General features: G+C 40.3%; 2 protein-coding genes across 4 annotated transcripts in view; both read left to right on the forward strand.

Moving 5' to 3' along the window:
* Positions 1-14362, forward strand: part of PTPRR (protein tyrosine phosphatase receptor type R) — a 278703-nt gene extending 264341 nt beyond the window's left edge. For all 3 annotated transcript variants that reach the window (XM_004006456.6, XM_060412780.1, XM_042246912.1), the window contains one exon: positions 13177-14362. In XM_004006456.6, the coding sequence (XP_004006505.2) occupies positions 13177-13270 (94 nt within the window). In that variant the 3' untranslated portion in view covers positions 13271-14362. The remainder of the gene's footprint in view (positions 1-13176) is intronic.
* A 649-nt stretch (positions 14363-15011) lies between these two features.
* PTPRB (protein tyrosine phosphatase receptor type B) overlaps positions 15012-17920 on the forward strand; it is a 125095-nt gene continuing 122186 nt past the window's right edge. Inside the window, exons 1-2 of the mRNA XM_004006460.6 lie at positions 15012-15093; positions 16327-16722. Coding sequence (XP_004006509.3) covers positions 15039-15093; positions 16327-16722 — 451 coding nt within the window. The 5' untranslated portion in view covers positions 15012-15038. The remainder of the gene's footprint in view (positions 15094-16326; positions 16723-17920) is intronic.

Consider the following 17920-nt stretch of genomic DNA (forward strand, 5'->3'; position numbering starts at 1 on the left):
AAATAAATAAATAAAAGTTTCTCAATCTTGAGGAAAAAATCTCTATGCTATGTTTCTTAGAACCCATCTCCACCTGGATAGTCACAAAAAGTATTAAAGTGTTAAAAGATACGAAGCATCCCCCAGCATGGTAATCCATTTCACTTACTTGAAGCGCTCTTTCACATTTATTTGACCACATAACACCTCCCGAGACTATCTAAATGAAAGGGAAAGAAATTATAAAATAATAAATATAAGCTGTTCTTTCCAAGTTTGGTGCCAAAAAGAAAACTAGAGATGGCAGAGGAATGTGAGCCTGGGAGGAGACCATTAAAAAGGTGAAAGGAAAGGGCTGCTGCTGCTGCTGCTAAGTCGCTTCAGTCGTGTCCGACTCTGTGCGACCCCAGAGACGGCAGCTCACCAGGCTCCCCCGTCCCTGGGATTCTCCAGGCAAGAACACTGGAGTGGGTTGCCATTTCCTTCTCCAATGCATGAAAGTGGAAAGTGAAAGTGAAGTCTCTCAGTCGTGTCCGACTCTTCGAGACCCCATGGACTGCAGCCTACCAGGCTCCTCCGCCCATGGGATTTTCCAGGCAAGAGTACTGGAGTGGGTTGCCATTGCCTTCTCCGAAGGAAAGGGCAGGACTGACTAATTGGAGCATCTAGCTTAGTATAAAAGGGCTACAAAAGATGGAGTGAATATATCATAAGGCTAATATTTTGAACTCTTAGAGTTCAAGCTCCACAGATTTTTCCTATCCTCTCATACCTTTTTTAACAACAGCCTCTATCCACTAGTGATCCAAAGCTGGACACTACATCTTCTTTACAGTTTATCCCCCACCACTTTTACCTGCCTCCTCTGAGAAGCCCAAGGCCTGGCTAACAGCAAACAAAAAAAGCGATTTGGATCCTGGAAATGGGTTACATGACTGATAAATCAAGGTCTGAGCATTGAGTAGGATCAAAAACCTAATCAAAAGAAAACAGAACAGTAATGACAATGCTTGATCATTGTTATTCAACATAACATAAACAGGCAATTTGTACTCAGATCACAAGTCTGCATTTTAGCAATAAATTCAAATGGTCTGATTTAGAGATGAGTGTGTTATGCTGAATGGATGCTTCCAGTGTAACAACAGTGACGAAGCCATTTGGTGGATTCCTCGTTCTCTGGCAAGACATTATTTTTATTGGCTTTTGGGCAACATCTATTAATAGATGTTATAGTCCTCCCTGAAGATCCATGAGTCTGTGATTCTCCTATTAATAATACTTTTGAGCAGGTATTGAACTAAAATAGGATTTTTTTTTCCCAAATGGGAGTTCAAATTCAGTGCTGGGCACCCACAGGTGTTTTATTTAGAAGTGCATTCATGGATCATTCCTTCATTGCCACTGTGTTCATTTTTGATTAAAAGATAAAGTCGGTAACAGGCAGTTGGGACAGAGCACTGGCTGGTGCATCTCAGGGCTTCCCAGGTAGCACAGTGGTAAAGAATCTGCCTGCCAATGCAGGAAGACACGAGAGACAGGGGTTCTATCCCTGATGTGGGAAGATCCCCGACAGTAGGAAATGGCAACCTACTCTAGTATTCTTGCCTAGGAAATCCATGGACAGGAGAGGCTGATGGGCTACAGTCCATGGGGTTGCAAAGAGTCAGACACGACTGAGGGACTGAGCATGCATGTGCACACATGCACACACACACATACGCACACACACTGGTGAGACTGAGAAGCAGGCAACAACTAGAGAAAGGTGGCAGGGATTGCTGGAGCAGATGTTAAGGAGCCTGAAGCTTCTCCTAGCTCTGCCCCTAATTTCCTGTGTGACCACTTGTCACTCTGAGTCTCTGTATGTAGAAGGAGAAGTGGTACTTATCAGAGGTCTCCAACCTGTTTCTGGTGCAAAGATCTCTTTTTAAGAGTAGAATATTTCATGGACCTCAATCTGATGGTTATACTTCGAATATCATAGTGCTTATAAATTATCCTATTTTATTACTTAGAAAGCCCTTATTATCTTACTAAATATCACTAAGTTGTTGTGACGATACCACCTAATTAAGAATTCCAGTTGCTATTAAAGCTAAACCAACCAGATTTCACCATATTTAGAGCCTGCTATAAGAGATTCATTTAGGCTTATGTATACTCCAAAATCACTGCAGCTGGTGATTGCAGCCATGAAATTAAAAGACGCTTACTCCTTGGAAGGAAAGTTATGACCAACCTATATTCAAAAGCAGAGACATTACTTTTTCAGCAAAGGTCCGTCTAGTCAAGGCTATGGTTTTTCCAGTAGTCACGTATGGATGTGAGAGTTGGACTGTGAAGAAGGCTGAACGCCGAAGAATTGATGCTTTTGAACTGTTGTGTTGGAGAAGACTCTTGAGAGTCCCTTGGACTGCAAGGAGATCCAACCAGTCCATTCTGAAGGAGATCAGCCCTGGGATTTCTTTGGAAGGAATGATGCTAAAGCTGAAGCTCCAGTACTTTGGCCACCTCATGAGAAGAGTTGACTCATTGGAAAAGACTCTGATTCTGGGAGGGATTGGGGGCAGGAGGAGAAGGGGACGACAGAGGATGGGATGGCTGGATGGCATCACCGACTCAATGGACATGAGTGAACTCTGGGAGTTGGTGATGGACAGGGAGGCCTGGTGTGCTGCAATTTATGGGGTCGCAAAGAGGCAGACACAACTGAGCAACTGAACTGATACCATGTTTTGGATTTCCCTGGTAGCTCAGCTGGTAAAGAATCTGCCTGCAATGCAGGAGACCCCAGTTCAGTTCCTGGGTCAGGAAGATCCCATGAAGAAGGGAGGAGCTGCCCACTCCAGTATTCTGGCCTGGAGAATTCCATGGACTATATAGTCTATGGGGTCACAAAGAGTCGAATATGACTGAGCAGCTTTCACGTCATACGATGTGTTTGTGGTGTGAGATAGTGATGAAGGTCATTTACACATTGAGTAGGAGAGATACTTGTCCTTTGAAAGAAATAATAATACCTAGTAATAAAATGGCCTAGGATACTCAGAGACTGCCTCATATGCTTATGGAGAATGACTAAGGAGCCATATGTGACCATCAAAAAACATCTAGGCAGGGAGGAAAGGAATGTGCTCCATTGCAGGCTGACGTCAGGCAATTTTTTCCTCATTGTATTTCTTTTCATCCCACTTGGCACCTCTGAACTCTGGAAGAACTTGAAAACAGAGTTTGGGAAGTGAAACACATAAAATAATTTGTGATCTCAAAGGCTTTTTTTTTTCTTCTCCCCCCTCCCCCCTTTTTTCCTTCCCCAGAAACAGGAAACAATCTGTCTAATCCTCCCTTTTGAGAGTCAGTAGTGAAATCTGCAGTTGTCTTTGTACATCCTTACCTTGGGGACCTTAAATTGTAATGACATCCAAAGTCCTTACTTGTGGCTTCCCAGACAGGATAGAAAAATGCTTCCAGTGTGCGTCATATCATTGTTTAAATGTTTTGATTAATCACTTTAGTTTGATGGGTTTTTTTAAACTATAACAACCTAAGAGGAGGAATACATATGCCATCAGTTTCCTTAGCTAATATGTGTCCCCAGAAAATTCTTTGTTTCCAAAACTTGGTTAAAATAATTCCAAAGCTAAAATTTCCACCTCTTAGTATTTTTTTTTTATAAACTTTTGTCTTGCATTGAACCATAACCTTTTGCAATCCCAACTCATCACAGAGATCCCCTTAATTAGTGAATTTCAACAATCTCTTTGGAAGATCAGGAATTGAACACTTTAGTTTACTTATTTTAAAAACACTTGAAGATAAATCTTAAAACCTGGTTTGGATTTCCTTGACATCACAGTTCCTAGGCCGTAACAAGATGTCCTCTTGTAAAACAGATTATGCTAACCGAATCTTCCAAGTGGTTGTCAGGACAAGTTTTCCTTCTTCTCAGCTAGGATTCAATTGAGTGTTAACCTGGATGTTCAGAAGAAAATTGACCAGCTTTAAGGAAAAAAAAAAATATGGGGAACTCAAGATCTGCTAGGGCATTAAATTATCATTTGACTTGTGTTGGCTTTTATGCCCTACAAATACTCTGTAGAGAAAACATCCACATTCAAAATACCTGGTCAGAATCAATCAAAACATTTAGTTTACATTCTCAGTCCTTGAAATGACATGGTGTTTAGACATGGAGAAAACGTCTGTCCAAGATATCCTGAGTTCAGCTCCAAACGTTAGCTGTGTTTGACTCATGCCCAAGCTATAAGAGCTTTACCCAGGAGGCACATTATCATCCACACCTTTTGTTCTAAATTTACTGTACCAAACTTTACCAAAAGAATTCCAGATTCGAAAATAATAAAAAGCCAAGGAGCGTCAGTTCCATTGTTAGCCCAGAAATGAGTCACTGCTGCAGAATTTCTTCTGTCTACTGATTAGACCGGATACGCGCTGGGCGGTGCAGCAGGAAAGGCTTGTTGCTCTTTGTATGTGTGAGTTAATAGTCACAAAAGGTCACAATTTTAACATGTTAAAAACCAAATCTCTCTCCTGGGCATCTGGCAGGGTTGTTTTTTTTTTTTTTCAACACACCCTCCCAGGAGCAAAGGGGAAAAAATATATAGTTTTTTCCCTTCTAACCTGAGATTACTCTCTGCTGACATGGCTACGTGCTTTTGTGCATGGAGACCAAGATGATATGGATTTTTGTGTTTGGCAGGGCTGATGTGACTTGAGTTATCTGACATTTCTGGAAGGGCAGTTGGTCTGAGTTCTTTCTGGCCTGGCCATGCACACTGTTCATATTCTGTGGCCTCAAAGGAATCAGAGCCTTGCACCCAACACCATTTTTGCAACAGAAGTGACTTTCTTCCAAAGCGGGGCACAATTAGAGTGAAAAGATAGTTTGTCTAAACCAACGTACTTCTGAGGGTGAGAAGGAGGCTTTATTAATACTTAGACCAGGACAGCAGGAGTAAACTGGGTCTGTCCCAAGCAAATCAGGTGCGTGATCACCCTAAGGGTTTGTGTTAACCAAGCATTTACCAAAAGAATAAAAAATAGACTATGTGACATTTATTTAATACTCACTAAGTGACAGCCACTGTGTCCACTAAAAAATACAGTCACAACCTGAAAGTAGACAGTTATTTTATTTGGTGGGAATGCTTAGGACTCCCAGCCCCGCAGAGACAGCATCTCAGTAGCTCTGAGAAAACTGTTCCAAGAAGGTGGAAGGGAAGTCAGGCTATATACAAGTTTACAACAAAGGGAGCAGGTAGTCCAAACATCAAAGATCAGATATCAAGTTAAGGAATTTAGCAATCTACGCTTGAGAAGATGCAAGGCTCTGCTGCTAAGTTACTTCAGTCATATCTGACTCTTTGTGACCCTGGGGACCGTAACCCACTAGGCTCCTCTGTCCATGGGATTTTCCAAGCAAGAATACTGGAGTGGGTTGCCATGCCCTCCAGTGGATCTTCCTGACCCAGGGATCGAACCCACATCTCTTACATCTACCTGCAAGCCTCTGGGCTCACTGAATTCATTCCGTTCTTATGCACCTCAGCTATCTGGAGCCAAATCCTGTTTACTTGTTCATCTTGAGGAGTGGTAGATAGCTGCTTCATTCCTCCCCCACCAACCCCCCCCCACCCCCCGCCCTGCTCCTCAGTGGGGCAGGGAGCAAGGTGAGGGGATCAGATAGGTCACAGTTTTAGGAGCCCTCATTCACATTTGGCTTCCTTGGTGGCTCAGAAGGTAAAGAATCTGGTTCAATCTCTGGTATGGGAAGATCCCCTGGAGAAGGGAATGCAACCTACTCCAGTATTCTGGCCTGGAAAATTCCATGGACAGAGGAGCCTGATGGACTACAGTCCATGTGGTCGACTAACACTTTCACTTTCATTCACATTTGGAGGCCAGAAATTGCTGTTGGCTATGATATTTCTTGTTAATTGATATGGCAGGAGATGTTTTCATTTCACAACTGTGCTAAGCATTCTATGGATTATCTCATTTAAACCTTGCAAATTTTGAAGCCTATTAGGTAAACACTCTTTGCCAGGCCAGTGGTTTTTAAACCACTGGTTTAAAACTGGTTTTAAACCAGTGGTTTTGGGGGGAAACAAAACAGTGGGAAGACAAAATCTTCCACAAAACACTGATAAGGAAAACCAATAACAATAATTTTAAAAAGAAAGAAAGAAGAAAGAGTAAAGAGAAATGCCTTGGTCAAAACTGGAATTAGGAACCAGTCTAAGGACACCCTCCTTCCCCACACAGACACTGTGGTAGAACCCTGGGCTCCTGGGAATTCTGTGAATAGCCTTTGGCTAGACGTTGACAGGCTCTGACTCATCTGATCCTCACGATCTTGATGAGGTTTGTCATTAACTTCATTTTACAGGTCAGGAAAATTCAGCTGGGACAGAATAAGTGATTTGTTCAAAAGCATGTAGCTGGTTTGAATTCAGGGTTTCAAACTTGAATCTGTCTGACTCCAGGCTTCCTTCTTTCTACTAAGTCATGTACCTCCACTGTAGGTGCCTCTTCACTAGTAGGTGACTTCTAGGCTGGTTCATATTTAAAAACATATTTGAATTTTTCCATCTAGGCTTACCCACTCCAGTATGCTTGTGGGAAAAATCCCATGGATAGACCTGGTGGGCTACAGTCCAAAGGATCACAAAGATTTGGACGTGACTGAGCAACTAAGCACATCTAGGCTTGGCTTGCCCAGCCCGAGCAGTCTGGCAGAGCAGTCTTCTGCCCAATGTGCTCTTAGTTCTATAAGGTCCTCAGAGGGCTCATTCCATAGCCTACCATCCAGCCCAGATAGCACCAAAGAATAGCTAACACTATGGTATCTGCACGTGCTTAGCTGTATAGTAATAAATATTTTTAAATGGACTGTTCATTTATATCTCACAACAGTACTATCAAGCAGATATGGTTAGATGATTACTCATTATTTTGCAGATGAGAAAACAGCACAGCAAAGATTATGTAATAAGGGTGAAGCAGCTAATAAGTGGTGGAGACAATTTGTCTTGACAACAGTGTATGATGTCTTTTTACCTCTTAACACTCTTTGGTCCCTACTGGTAATGAACCTGATGCTTTGGCATCTCAAGTTTTTTCAGACTCACAATGGCCCTCATGGTTAACTGGGTTGCCTTGCCCTGCTTTTATATGCACTTACTCATTTTTGATAATCTAATTCCCATTTGGCAATAGGTATTGGCATGCTGCGATTCATGGGGTCTCAAAGAGTCGGATGCGACTGAGTGGCTGAACTGAACTGAACTGATTGTACCTTAATGTGTTATACCCCCCAGGAAAAGATTTGTATCTAAACAGGATTCTCCAAGGAGAGATAGTACTTTAAATACAGTATGTTGGGTAATGGTGGTGATTTTGGCAAGCTGCCTGACTGATGACAGCCTTTCTCCACGGAAACATCTTGATCACCATGGAACTCTTAACCTTTGTTGAGTTTTTAACTATGATCTGTTGGAGATCAAGGATTATTTAGTGCCTTGATAATTGAGTTTGCTTATGCCTTTTATGTGGTGTTGGAGAAAACTCTTGAGAGTCCCTTGGACTGCAAGGAGATTCAACCAGTCCATCCTAAAGGAACTCGGTCCTGGATATTCATTGGAAGGACTGATGCTGAAGCTGAAACTTCAATACTTTGGCCACCCGATACAAAGAACTGACTCAATGGAAAGGACCCTGATGCTGGGAAGGATTGCAGGCGGGAGGAGAAGGGGACGACAGAGGATGGGATGGTTGGATGGCATCACCAACAGGATAGACATGAGTTTGAGTAGGCTCCAGGAGTTGGTGATGGGCAGGGAAGCCTGGCATGCTGCAGTCCGTGGGGTCGCAGAGTCAGACATGACTGAGCGACTGAACTGACTGATGCCTTTTAACATAATAAAAAGAAAATGTTGGATGATGCCTTTTAAAGTAATAAAAAGAGAATTCCTGCTTCTTACCTTTAAAGACCAGCTTGCTCAGAAACTTTGCATCAGTACTATAGATCCAGACCTCAGCAAGTCCTTGGAGCCCTGTCTGACCCGAAAGGTACCTGCAATCTGAGTCAGAGTTCTCCTGGAGGCTGAATTAGTATGGGGCTCTCTTAAGGGTTCCTGATTAATCTTGCTATGTTCATTTATTCCATAAATATATTTTGTTTTAAGCACTATGGTCAGCCTATAAGAGACTGTATTTGTCCCATAACAGGATAAATAAAATCTGCAGGTTAAATTATCAGAATTTAAGGTCTTACAAAGATAGGCAGTGTTCTACATACCAATATATGTAATTGGAAATAATATTTTAAAAGATGATTGTAATCAGTTCCTGATTTTGAGTCAACTTCCAGTTAATGCATTCTGTGATGCCCCTTCCCTACTTTTATGCTAGAGCTTATATGTTTTCATACTACATGAGACCGCCTGGCCTCAGTAACCTATTTGACAAGTATTTACTTCAGACTACTAAATGTTTTCCACTTTTGGAAATATGCATAAACTGTAACATCATGCCTGCTCTTAAAGGACCTAAAATCTAGTTAGAAATAATTTTGAAATGGGATTAGACAGTATATCTCATGATATCAAATTACTTGTAGTCATGACCCTGTCTTGGCCCTGTCTTTTTCTACTCCTTTATAAATGACAGATAAAAAGACACAGGCATGCTTGTTAACTATCTGGGAGACACCAATCTGGGGGTGAGAAATAAAAGCTAATATACTGAATGATAGAAATAGTGATGTCAGTAAATAAGAACTTTGTGCTGAAATCAACAATTTGAATAGGAATAAACAAAGTTCTGCACTTAGTCTGAAAAAAATAAGTACAGAATGGAAGAGAGCTGTGATTTTCACATTCAGAAATAATACTGTGGACTTTTCCTTTAACCCAAACCTTAACTCAATATCCTAAAATACTTGCTGAGCACCAGGCACTCGGTAGGCACTGCAGGCTCTTTCCACCCAGTATACCTGCAGAAGCAGACTCTTTGTTTATAACATGCAGCTAGAGAGGGAAATATTCCCACTGACCTGATCTCATTGGGAGTAGACACAACACTCTAAGAAGGTCATACTTGATAAAAAAAAAAACAGCCTATAGAAAGGGGAGGCTAGACTGGGGAGTGACAGGGAAACCAGGCTGCATAGAAATATTGAGTGACCACAGGATGTTTAGTCTAGAGAAGAAAAGATTATGAGACTTTGATGGTTGTTTTCCAACACTTAGAGGGCTATTGTATGACTCTTAAGAGGAACCTTAAGGCTTCTAGGGTTATTTCAGTTTGACCAATGGGGCGAGTGAAAGTTAAAGAGGAGCAGATTCATTCTGATGTCTTCAAAAGTTTTCCTGCCAACCTTGGCAAAGGCTAACTACCCCCCGGCAGAAAATAGCTGACCATCTACCGTGTAGACCTCTCCCTCCTGGAAGGGCAGCATTTTGTTGGCAGTTGGAATGCATACCCTCTGAGGATCCCTCAGATGCCAAATCTTTCCCTTTTATTTTTCAAAACAAGTGAGAAGTAACCTCACTTTTCATACACCTCCCTTAAGCCTTGATGTCTACAAGAGTTTTGCTAGCCTGAAACTAATGAGTTTGTCTCCACATCTTCTCCACCTTCACTGGCAGAAACAACATTTGACTTAGTTAACTGAATGTCATAGTAAATATACTCCAAGCCTTAAAATTACACTGCTGACTTTTCTGGGGTAAGACGGTGATTAAACCTAGTCTTGACCTTCATTCATTCAACAGTTGGACATGTAGATACCAGTGTTCACCAGAACATATAAGAAGGGGAAAATCTTGTCTCAAAGTGAAGTAAATGGTGAGAGGAAATTCACAGACCAGAGCCCAGGAGACTGAGCACGTATAAGTTTCCATAGACAGTCTGCAGCTTAAGGAGGGAGCCTAATGGGCTGTGCAGACGCCAAAGGAAGGGAGGTGCCCCTCAGCTCGCTAGAGCGGCCTCAGTATTTCCTGTGGCTGGCTCTCCCAAGCCTCACAGTCTAAGCCAGCATCTTCCGGACACCTGCTGTTTTTAGGTGTGCCCAGATGTCATCATCCAGCTGAGAAAAGGCGTCACCTCAGCTGGCTACTCCTGGTGTCGGCTTAGGATCAAGGAACACTTTGACCAGAAAGCGGCCTTTAGTGCAACAGAATGTGCAGTTCTATGCAAAAGGAATGATGATATATTTCTGCCAATGAGTTGCAGTCACCAAAAAAATCATGTATTTGCCTCTCTATTACCAAGTACATCATTTGGGCATCCCATTGATAAAGCAAGAGAGTTCCAGAAAAACATCTATTTTTGCTTTATTGACTGTGCCAAAGCCTTTGTGTGGATCACAATAAACTGTGGGAAATTCTGAAAGAGATGGGAATACCAGACCACCTGACCTGCCTCTTGAGAAACCTGTATGCAGGACAGGAAGCAACAGTTAGAACTGGACATGGAGCAACAGACTGGTTCCAAATAGGAAAAGGAGTACGTCAAGGCTGTATATTGTCACCCTGCTTATTTAACTTGTATGCAGAGTACATCATGAGAAACGCTGGGCTGGAGGAAGCACAAGCTGGAATCAAGATTGCCGGGAGAAATCTCAATAACCTCAGATATGCAGATGACAGCACCCTTATGGCAGAAAGCGAAGAAGAACTAAAGAACCTCTTGATGAAAGTGAAAGTGGAGAGTGAAGAAGTTGGCTTAAAGCTCAACATTCAGAAAACTAAGATCATGGCATCCAGTCCCATCACTTCATGGGAAATAGATGGGGAAATATTGGAAACAGTGGCTGACTTTATTTTGGGGGGCTCTAAAATCACTCTAGATGGTGATTGGAGCCATGAAATAAAAAGACACTTACTCCTTGGAAGAAAAGTGATGACCAACCTAGACAGCATATTGAAAAGCAGAGACATTACTTTGTCAACAAAGGTTCGTCTAGTCAAAGCTATGGTTTTTCCAGTGGTCATATATGGATGTGAGAGTTGGACTGTAAAGAAAGCTGAGTGTTGAAGAATTGATTGAATCAGTTCTGATGAGATGGATGAAACTGGAGCCGATTATACAGAGTGAAGTAAGCCAGAAAGAAAAACACCAATACAGTATACTAACGCATATATATGGAATTTAGGAAGATAGCAATGACGACCCTGTATGCAAGACAGGGAAAGAGACACAGATGTGTATAACGGACTTTTGGACTCAGAGGGAGAGGGTGGGATGATTTGGGAGAATGACATTCTAACATGTATACTATCATGTGAATTGAATCGCCAGTCTATGTCTGACGCAGGATGCAGCATGCTTGGGGCTGGTGCATGGGGATGACCCAGAAAGATGTTCTGGGGAGGGAGGTGGGAGGGGGGTTCATGTTTGGGAATGCATGTAAGAATTAAAGATTTTAAAATTTAAAAAATAAAAAACTAAAATTAAAAAATAAATAAATAAATAAATAACAAAAAAAAAAAAAAAGAATTGATGCTTTTGAACTGTAGTGTTGGAGAAGACACTTTAGAGTCCCTTAGACTGCAAGGAGATCCAACCAGTCCATCCTAAAGGAGATCAGTCCTGGGTGTTCATTGGAAGGACTGACGTTGAAGCTGAAACTCCAATACTTTGGCCACCTGATACAAAGAGCTGATTCATTGGAAAAGACCCTGATGCTGGGAAAGATTGAGGGCAGGAGGAGAAGGGGACGACAGAGGATAAGATGGTTGGATGGCATCACCGACTCAATGGACATAGGTTTAGGTGGACTCTGGGAGTTGTTGATGGACAGGGAGGCCTAGCGTGCTACAGTTCATGGGGTCGCAGAGCCAAACATGACTGAGCAACTGAACTGAACTGAACTGCTTGACCTGTTTAGCGTAGTTCTGAAGGATGAAGTGTTTCTAACTTAACACTACTGTTTAAGAGGGTGAAATCTTACTGCTTCAATACTTTGTTAGCTTATATTTATAGAAGTGGGCAAGTAAACCTAGATATAAGCCCAAGTTTAGTTATTACCATTAACCAGAAGTCACATTATAGTGAGGCAATATATCTCATTTTTAAAGTTGAAGTGCTGAAAGTCCTAAAAACAATTATTTTGAATGGTAACAACAGCCACTAGGAAGAACTAATAAGTTTAAAATTTGTTGTAGTATTGGTTATAGAGTTATGTAGACTTTATAAGACTTCACATAGTTACTAATAGGGATGCAGTTACTCAGTGAGCAGGAAAAATAACATTTATATAACTATAGCAGCTTTGCTAGGTAAAGGAACCATTATCAAAAAAAATTCAATATGCCTCCTTTATGTATAAACGTATAAGGAGCAGTGTTATTACTTCTCATGAAGTTAGGTACCTTCCACTAATCTTAAGCATATGGTACATGGAATAACTAGTGATGATAGTGACATTAACTAAGGAGGAAAAGCAAGAACCAATTCTCTTTTTCCAACTCATTTAAGGATCTCCTGCTACTGTGTTTAAATACCCAGCACACCACACCCAAAAGTTTTTTTCCCCATAACATACTCAAATATACCATTGCAAGGTAGTTCTTTTAACTTGTAGAAAGAGCAACATTTTACAGTTGAGTTTTGTTTAGTAAACCTTCATCAATCAAATCCAAGTGCATAAATATGTATAACATAAGAAGAATGATAAGGCACCCTAGAAGTAATACTAACACTCCAAATAGAAGTGAATTTATTTAACCCTAGCAATAATCCTATGAGAATAATCCCATTATTCTCCTACTTCAATAGCAGATCAAACTGAGATAAAAGCATTTTAAGGAACTTGCCCAAAATCAATTTGCCCTTGCCACGACAGACATCAGAGGAATTTGAACTCAGACAGTCTGGTTCCAAAGTCCAAGTACTTTACCATAAGGCTGTACTGCCTCCCCAGTAATGATGTTGGTTGAATTAATCAAATGCCTACTATGTAGCAGACACTTGTTAATCCCTTCATATGTATTAGCATATTAAAATCATCTATCAGGTCATCTGGACATAAGAAAGAGGGACAACAAAGGAATTACCATGCCAACTGTTCTGTGTGTCTTTGGCACAGCACTTTCACTTGAGGGTGGTCTCTGCATTACTTGAGATGGTGGGATGTTAGCAATAACTTATACTATCTCTTCCTTGCAGGGGTGGAATGGTCCAAACCAGTGAGCAGTATGAATTTGTGCATCATGCTCTGTGCCTGTACGAGAGCAGACTTTCAGCAGAGACTGTCCAGTGATTCTCTGAAGACTTAACAGACCTTTGATCTCTAGGGGTGGTTAGCTGATTACCCACTCAAGGCTTCTGGAAGGAGCTTCCCGCAGTGGAAGGGAAGAGAAGCCATGAAGCCAAGTCAGGGCATGGATTGTGAAAGATGGCAACATATTCAAGTCCTCCAGCCTCTTGTGTATAGGAATCCACTTGTAAGCATCCCCTAAATTATTCTGAAGGTCCTCTGCTGATGGAGGTTTGGTTGATTTCTCACACTGCTAAGGAGGAATTTGTTTGGTCTGTATTGACTATCTGCCACACAGAATATATGTATGAAATATATGTCATCAGATGATACCTTGAAGAGCTGCTGAAGAAATTATTATTGTGTGTTTAGATGCTTTAATGTTTGCAAAATCTGTCTTGTGAATGGACTGTCAGTTGTTAAACTGTTCCTATTTTAAGTGCTAATTCCTTCTCAGTTACCAGAATCTTGCCGCTAAAGTTGCAAGTGACTGATGATGGATTTTTAACAAATAAGTCTGTGTTTTTGAAAAAAAATCAAAAGCAGTAACTATTTTATATGGAAATGTGTCTTGAAATATTACCTATTAAATGTGTGTTTATCAGTACCTCCTATCAAACAATTACAGAGCACAATGATTGTCATTGGGTATATATGTATTTACTCTCTACTATTGAGCATAGAGGTGGTTTCTGCTCCAGAATTCTATCCACTGTATTTCTACATTGTGAGTCATTTTACTTTCAAAGGGAAAAACAAATTTGTAGCAACTATGATGTATTAAGAATTTTAAATACTTGTCTCTCTTTTACTAAGAAAGAATTTTTGAATATAATGTTTACCTGAAATCTCTCTCCCAGTAAAAGGCAGATGCCTTTGAAATTGATGTAACCTGTCCCATTTCCAGTGGTTCTTTAAAAGGATGCTGCCATGGGTATCCTTAAATTTCTGAAACGATTTACTCCTCAAGAGACAAAGTTTAAAAAAAAAAACACTACACTCAGCAAACACTAGATGTTCTGCTCACATATGAATTTTTAATGCAGCTATGTTGACTTTGTTTCCTACTGCCAATAAACTACTCTTAATACTAAATGCTGAGTAAGGCATGTGCTTTTTTTTTCTTCTTTGGAGAGAGACCATTATCTCTGGGGGAAAGCCTGAAGTCAACAGTGTGATGGGTGTAATTTTAGTCTGCCTCTCCCCAGTAGAGATGACAATTTCAAAATGTAGTATTGCCATCACTTGAGTGATAGTGATCTAGAAGTGCCATCATTATGTGGTTTTCCTCGATAGACTTCCAGCTGTCATTAGACACACAGTACATGTTTATGTCTTCATATCCCTCGTCATAGACCCTCATAAATTACGTGGTTGGTGTTTGTTTGGCAGAATCACATCACCTGAAGAGATGTAATGCTGTAGGAACATTGAATTACCTAAGATTACAATTCTTTTCTTCCCTCTTGAGCTTAGTCGTGTGGCCAAGGGATGGTAGAAGAAAACTTACACATTTCATTCTGCTCCTGGGGGCTGGAATTTTTTTTGACATTAAAAAAAGAGAGAAGTAATCATAATCCCTTCTTTCTAAGGAAACAGACAAAAGGACAACTGGTGTAAAACTTCCCCCAAACAATTCAATAGGAGGAAGTGCTCGTCACTGACTTTTCCCCCCACCATGAAGGCACATTTCCTTCCTAGTCTTTGCTTCTCTTATCTGGGAGAATTTTTTTTTCCCCCAAGCAAAGCATGAACAGTCGTTAAGTGGAAAATGGAGGCTGAATTTTACATGGCGATTCTTACCTGCTTCATCTTCGTGAACTCAGGTGAGTGGGTCTGCCTCAAGTTTCCTGAGGCATTTCTTCAATAGCCAGCAAAGGAGTCTCTGTCTTTTGAGAAGTGTGTGAAACAAAGCGGAAATGGAGCCAGGTCTCCATGGCAGTTTAGCCAGAGACGATGAGGAGGGGGAATAAAAGGAGCCTGTGATGCCCACACTGCTGAGATTTCTCCCCAAAAGAAAATAAATGGCCTCCTCTGGTGTCCTCCAAATGCCTCAGGCAGCTCCTGAAATGGCATCTGAACAGCAGAAACTAAAGCAACCCCAAGGTGGGGAAAACATATTATTATGCAACTGTCTGTGGCATCTTTCTGCTTTTTCTCTGTCAAGTTATAGTTTGGTTTCCTTTGTGTTAAATAAAGAAAATATTTATAATTAAAGGGAGTTGAGGAACTGTGGTGGGTTTTATTTGGAAGTTGTTATTTGGAACGTCTGAATATTTTAATGGAATAGCTGAGAAAATTAAGTAAAAGCACCTTGAAGATGGCTTTTGAGCCTGAATATTTCACTTTTTAATCTGATGTTTAACAATTGGGTATTCAGTTTTCTCTTATTAGCATTTGAGGGAAGACTGTAGATACTGTCACAAAATAGAAAAATTCCTCTCTATAGTATTATAAAAATTTGATTTGTGTAATCAATACTTTAATTAGTTACTATTAGCTAGGAGAATGTGCTTAGAAAAAATGGAAAATTTTGTTTTATTTTGGGATAAATATACTTAATTTTCAAAAACTGTATTCAAACTCATCCATTTGTATACAAACACTTATTGCAGTGGTAACTTAAGAATTGGAAAATGGAGTGTTTCTTTAGAGTGGAGAATGGAGGTGAGGTGGAAGGAGTGAAATGGTTAAAATGGGAATTGGATTTTATATAACTTTAGCATTTAAATCTTTAGGCTAAAATATCTCACCGTATTCTTTGGATGGTTTAGTTTCTTTTCCAAGCTTCCTTTCATTATTTCAATGGGGGCGTATTTTCTTCCCTAAACCATGTGAAAGGAAAAGAAAAGAAGCTAAGTGTGACATTTTTGCATTGTTTGCTTTGGGATTTTTAAATCACATGTGTTGAATCTGGAACTATTCACTTTAAATGATAGCAATTGCAAAAGATAAGTCAACCTTGTATTTTGACCAGGCTGATTTGTGGGTGGGTTACTTTGTTTTCTGGTGGGTTTTATGGTTTGTTGCATAGCACTGATGAGCTTCTCATCTTCCAGAGGGTTTTCAGATTGTCCATGTCCAGAAACAACAGTGTCTTTTCAAAAATAAGAGAGTGGTCATGGACTTGTGCAGTAGGACAAACCAGAACCAGCAGTGGATGTGGACTGAGGATGGAAAGCTCCTTCATGTTAAATCTGCTCTGTGCCTGGGCATCTCCAATTCCTCTGGTGGCCCTGGCCGGGCCGCCATCTTTGCCCCCTGCTCCCAGGCTCCTCGATGGACTTGCTATGAGAAGGAAGGGTTCCTTGAGGTGGAAAATGCCTCTCTCTTTCTCAAGAAACAAGGCTCCAGGGCAGTGGTCAAGAACGGCAGAAAGTACCTCCATAGCTGGATGAAAATAGATGTCAACGAGGAAGGAAAGCCAGTCAGTGAAAGCCTCTGCTCTAAAAAAGGTGAGTTCTTCCTTTCAGAATTGATTCTGAAAGTTCTGTTAAATATCTTGCTGTTTTGCATTCAAGGGAAGTCCACATGCTCCAACAAAATTCCAATGGAAGATTCATAAGCTAATGGAAATGGATTGTGTGGTACACACCAACTTGGAAATCTTCATTATCTTCGTTAAAATAAGCCCAACTTTCCTCTTTCTGTCTATCTCTCATGCTTCCTTTCTTTTTTTTTTTTTTTCTTGCTTCTTCTATTAATTCAAAAAATATTTCTTGAGCTTCTCTTTTGTGTCAAACGTTAAGCACTTAGGCTATATATTACTAGATATGGGAATGTAAATCTGTGTAAAGCATACACAGGTAATAACTAAAGGCAATGATAAGGAAATTAATAATTTTGCTGATGTAGACACTTCTGTTCTCTGATTATGAGGAGCTATTAGAACATCAGAATGGTGCTTGATAAAATTGGGAAGATAATAAGTTATGCTTTTGCAAATCTCTTGTACTAACATTTAGGGGTAGTTTTTTTGGAGGTAGTATCTTTGAAATGTTAAGAACCAATGTGCAGCCATAGAATCTTCTAATTTGTTGGTCATTGATGAATATAACCTAGATGATGGACATATAAAAACTTGTATACACATGCATAAATTTCTGGTACAACATACAGTTCAGTCCTAGACTAGGAATTTTTATTTGTCAATACAGCTTAATTTTCTATTTTACTTAATGATCTTATTGCCTATTTACTCCTTTATTAGAGGTTTGCTTTAGGAAGTCATGGAGGATAAAAGAATTGCTATATACTAGCTATAAATAACAGGAGAATTATCTAGAAATGAAGTCCTTCCTTAAGATTAAAATTTGTCAAGGTAAAGTGAATTGTCCCAAATAATCAAGAAGCAGAGGTATAGATTAGAACCCAGGTATTATTTTTTTTACCTTTTTTTTTTTTTTTTTACATTAGAGTATAGCTGATTAGCAAACAGCATTGTGATAGTTTCAGCTGAACAGTAAAGGGACTCAGCCATAGATACACATGTATCCATTCTCCCCCAAATTCCCCTCTATCCAGATTGCCACATAACACTGAGCAGAGTTCCATGTGCTATACAGTAGGACTTTGTTGAGAACCCAATTCTTGATACCTTGTCCAATATACGTTCCAGTTTATAGTAGTTTCCAAATGCTCATCCATAGGATT

The sequence above is a fragment of the Ovis aries genome, chromosome 3, assembly GCF_016772045.2.
Source record: "Ovis aries strain OAR_USU_Benz2616 breed Rambouillet chromosome 3, ARS-UI_Ramb_v3.0, whole genome shotgun sequence".
NCBI lineage: Eukaryota > Metazoa > Chordata > Mammalia > Artiodactyla > Bovidae > Ovis > Ovis aries.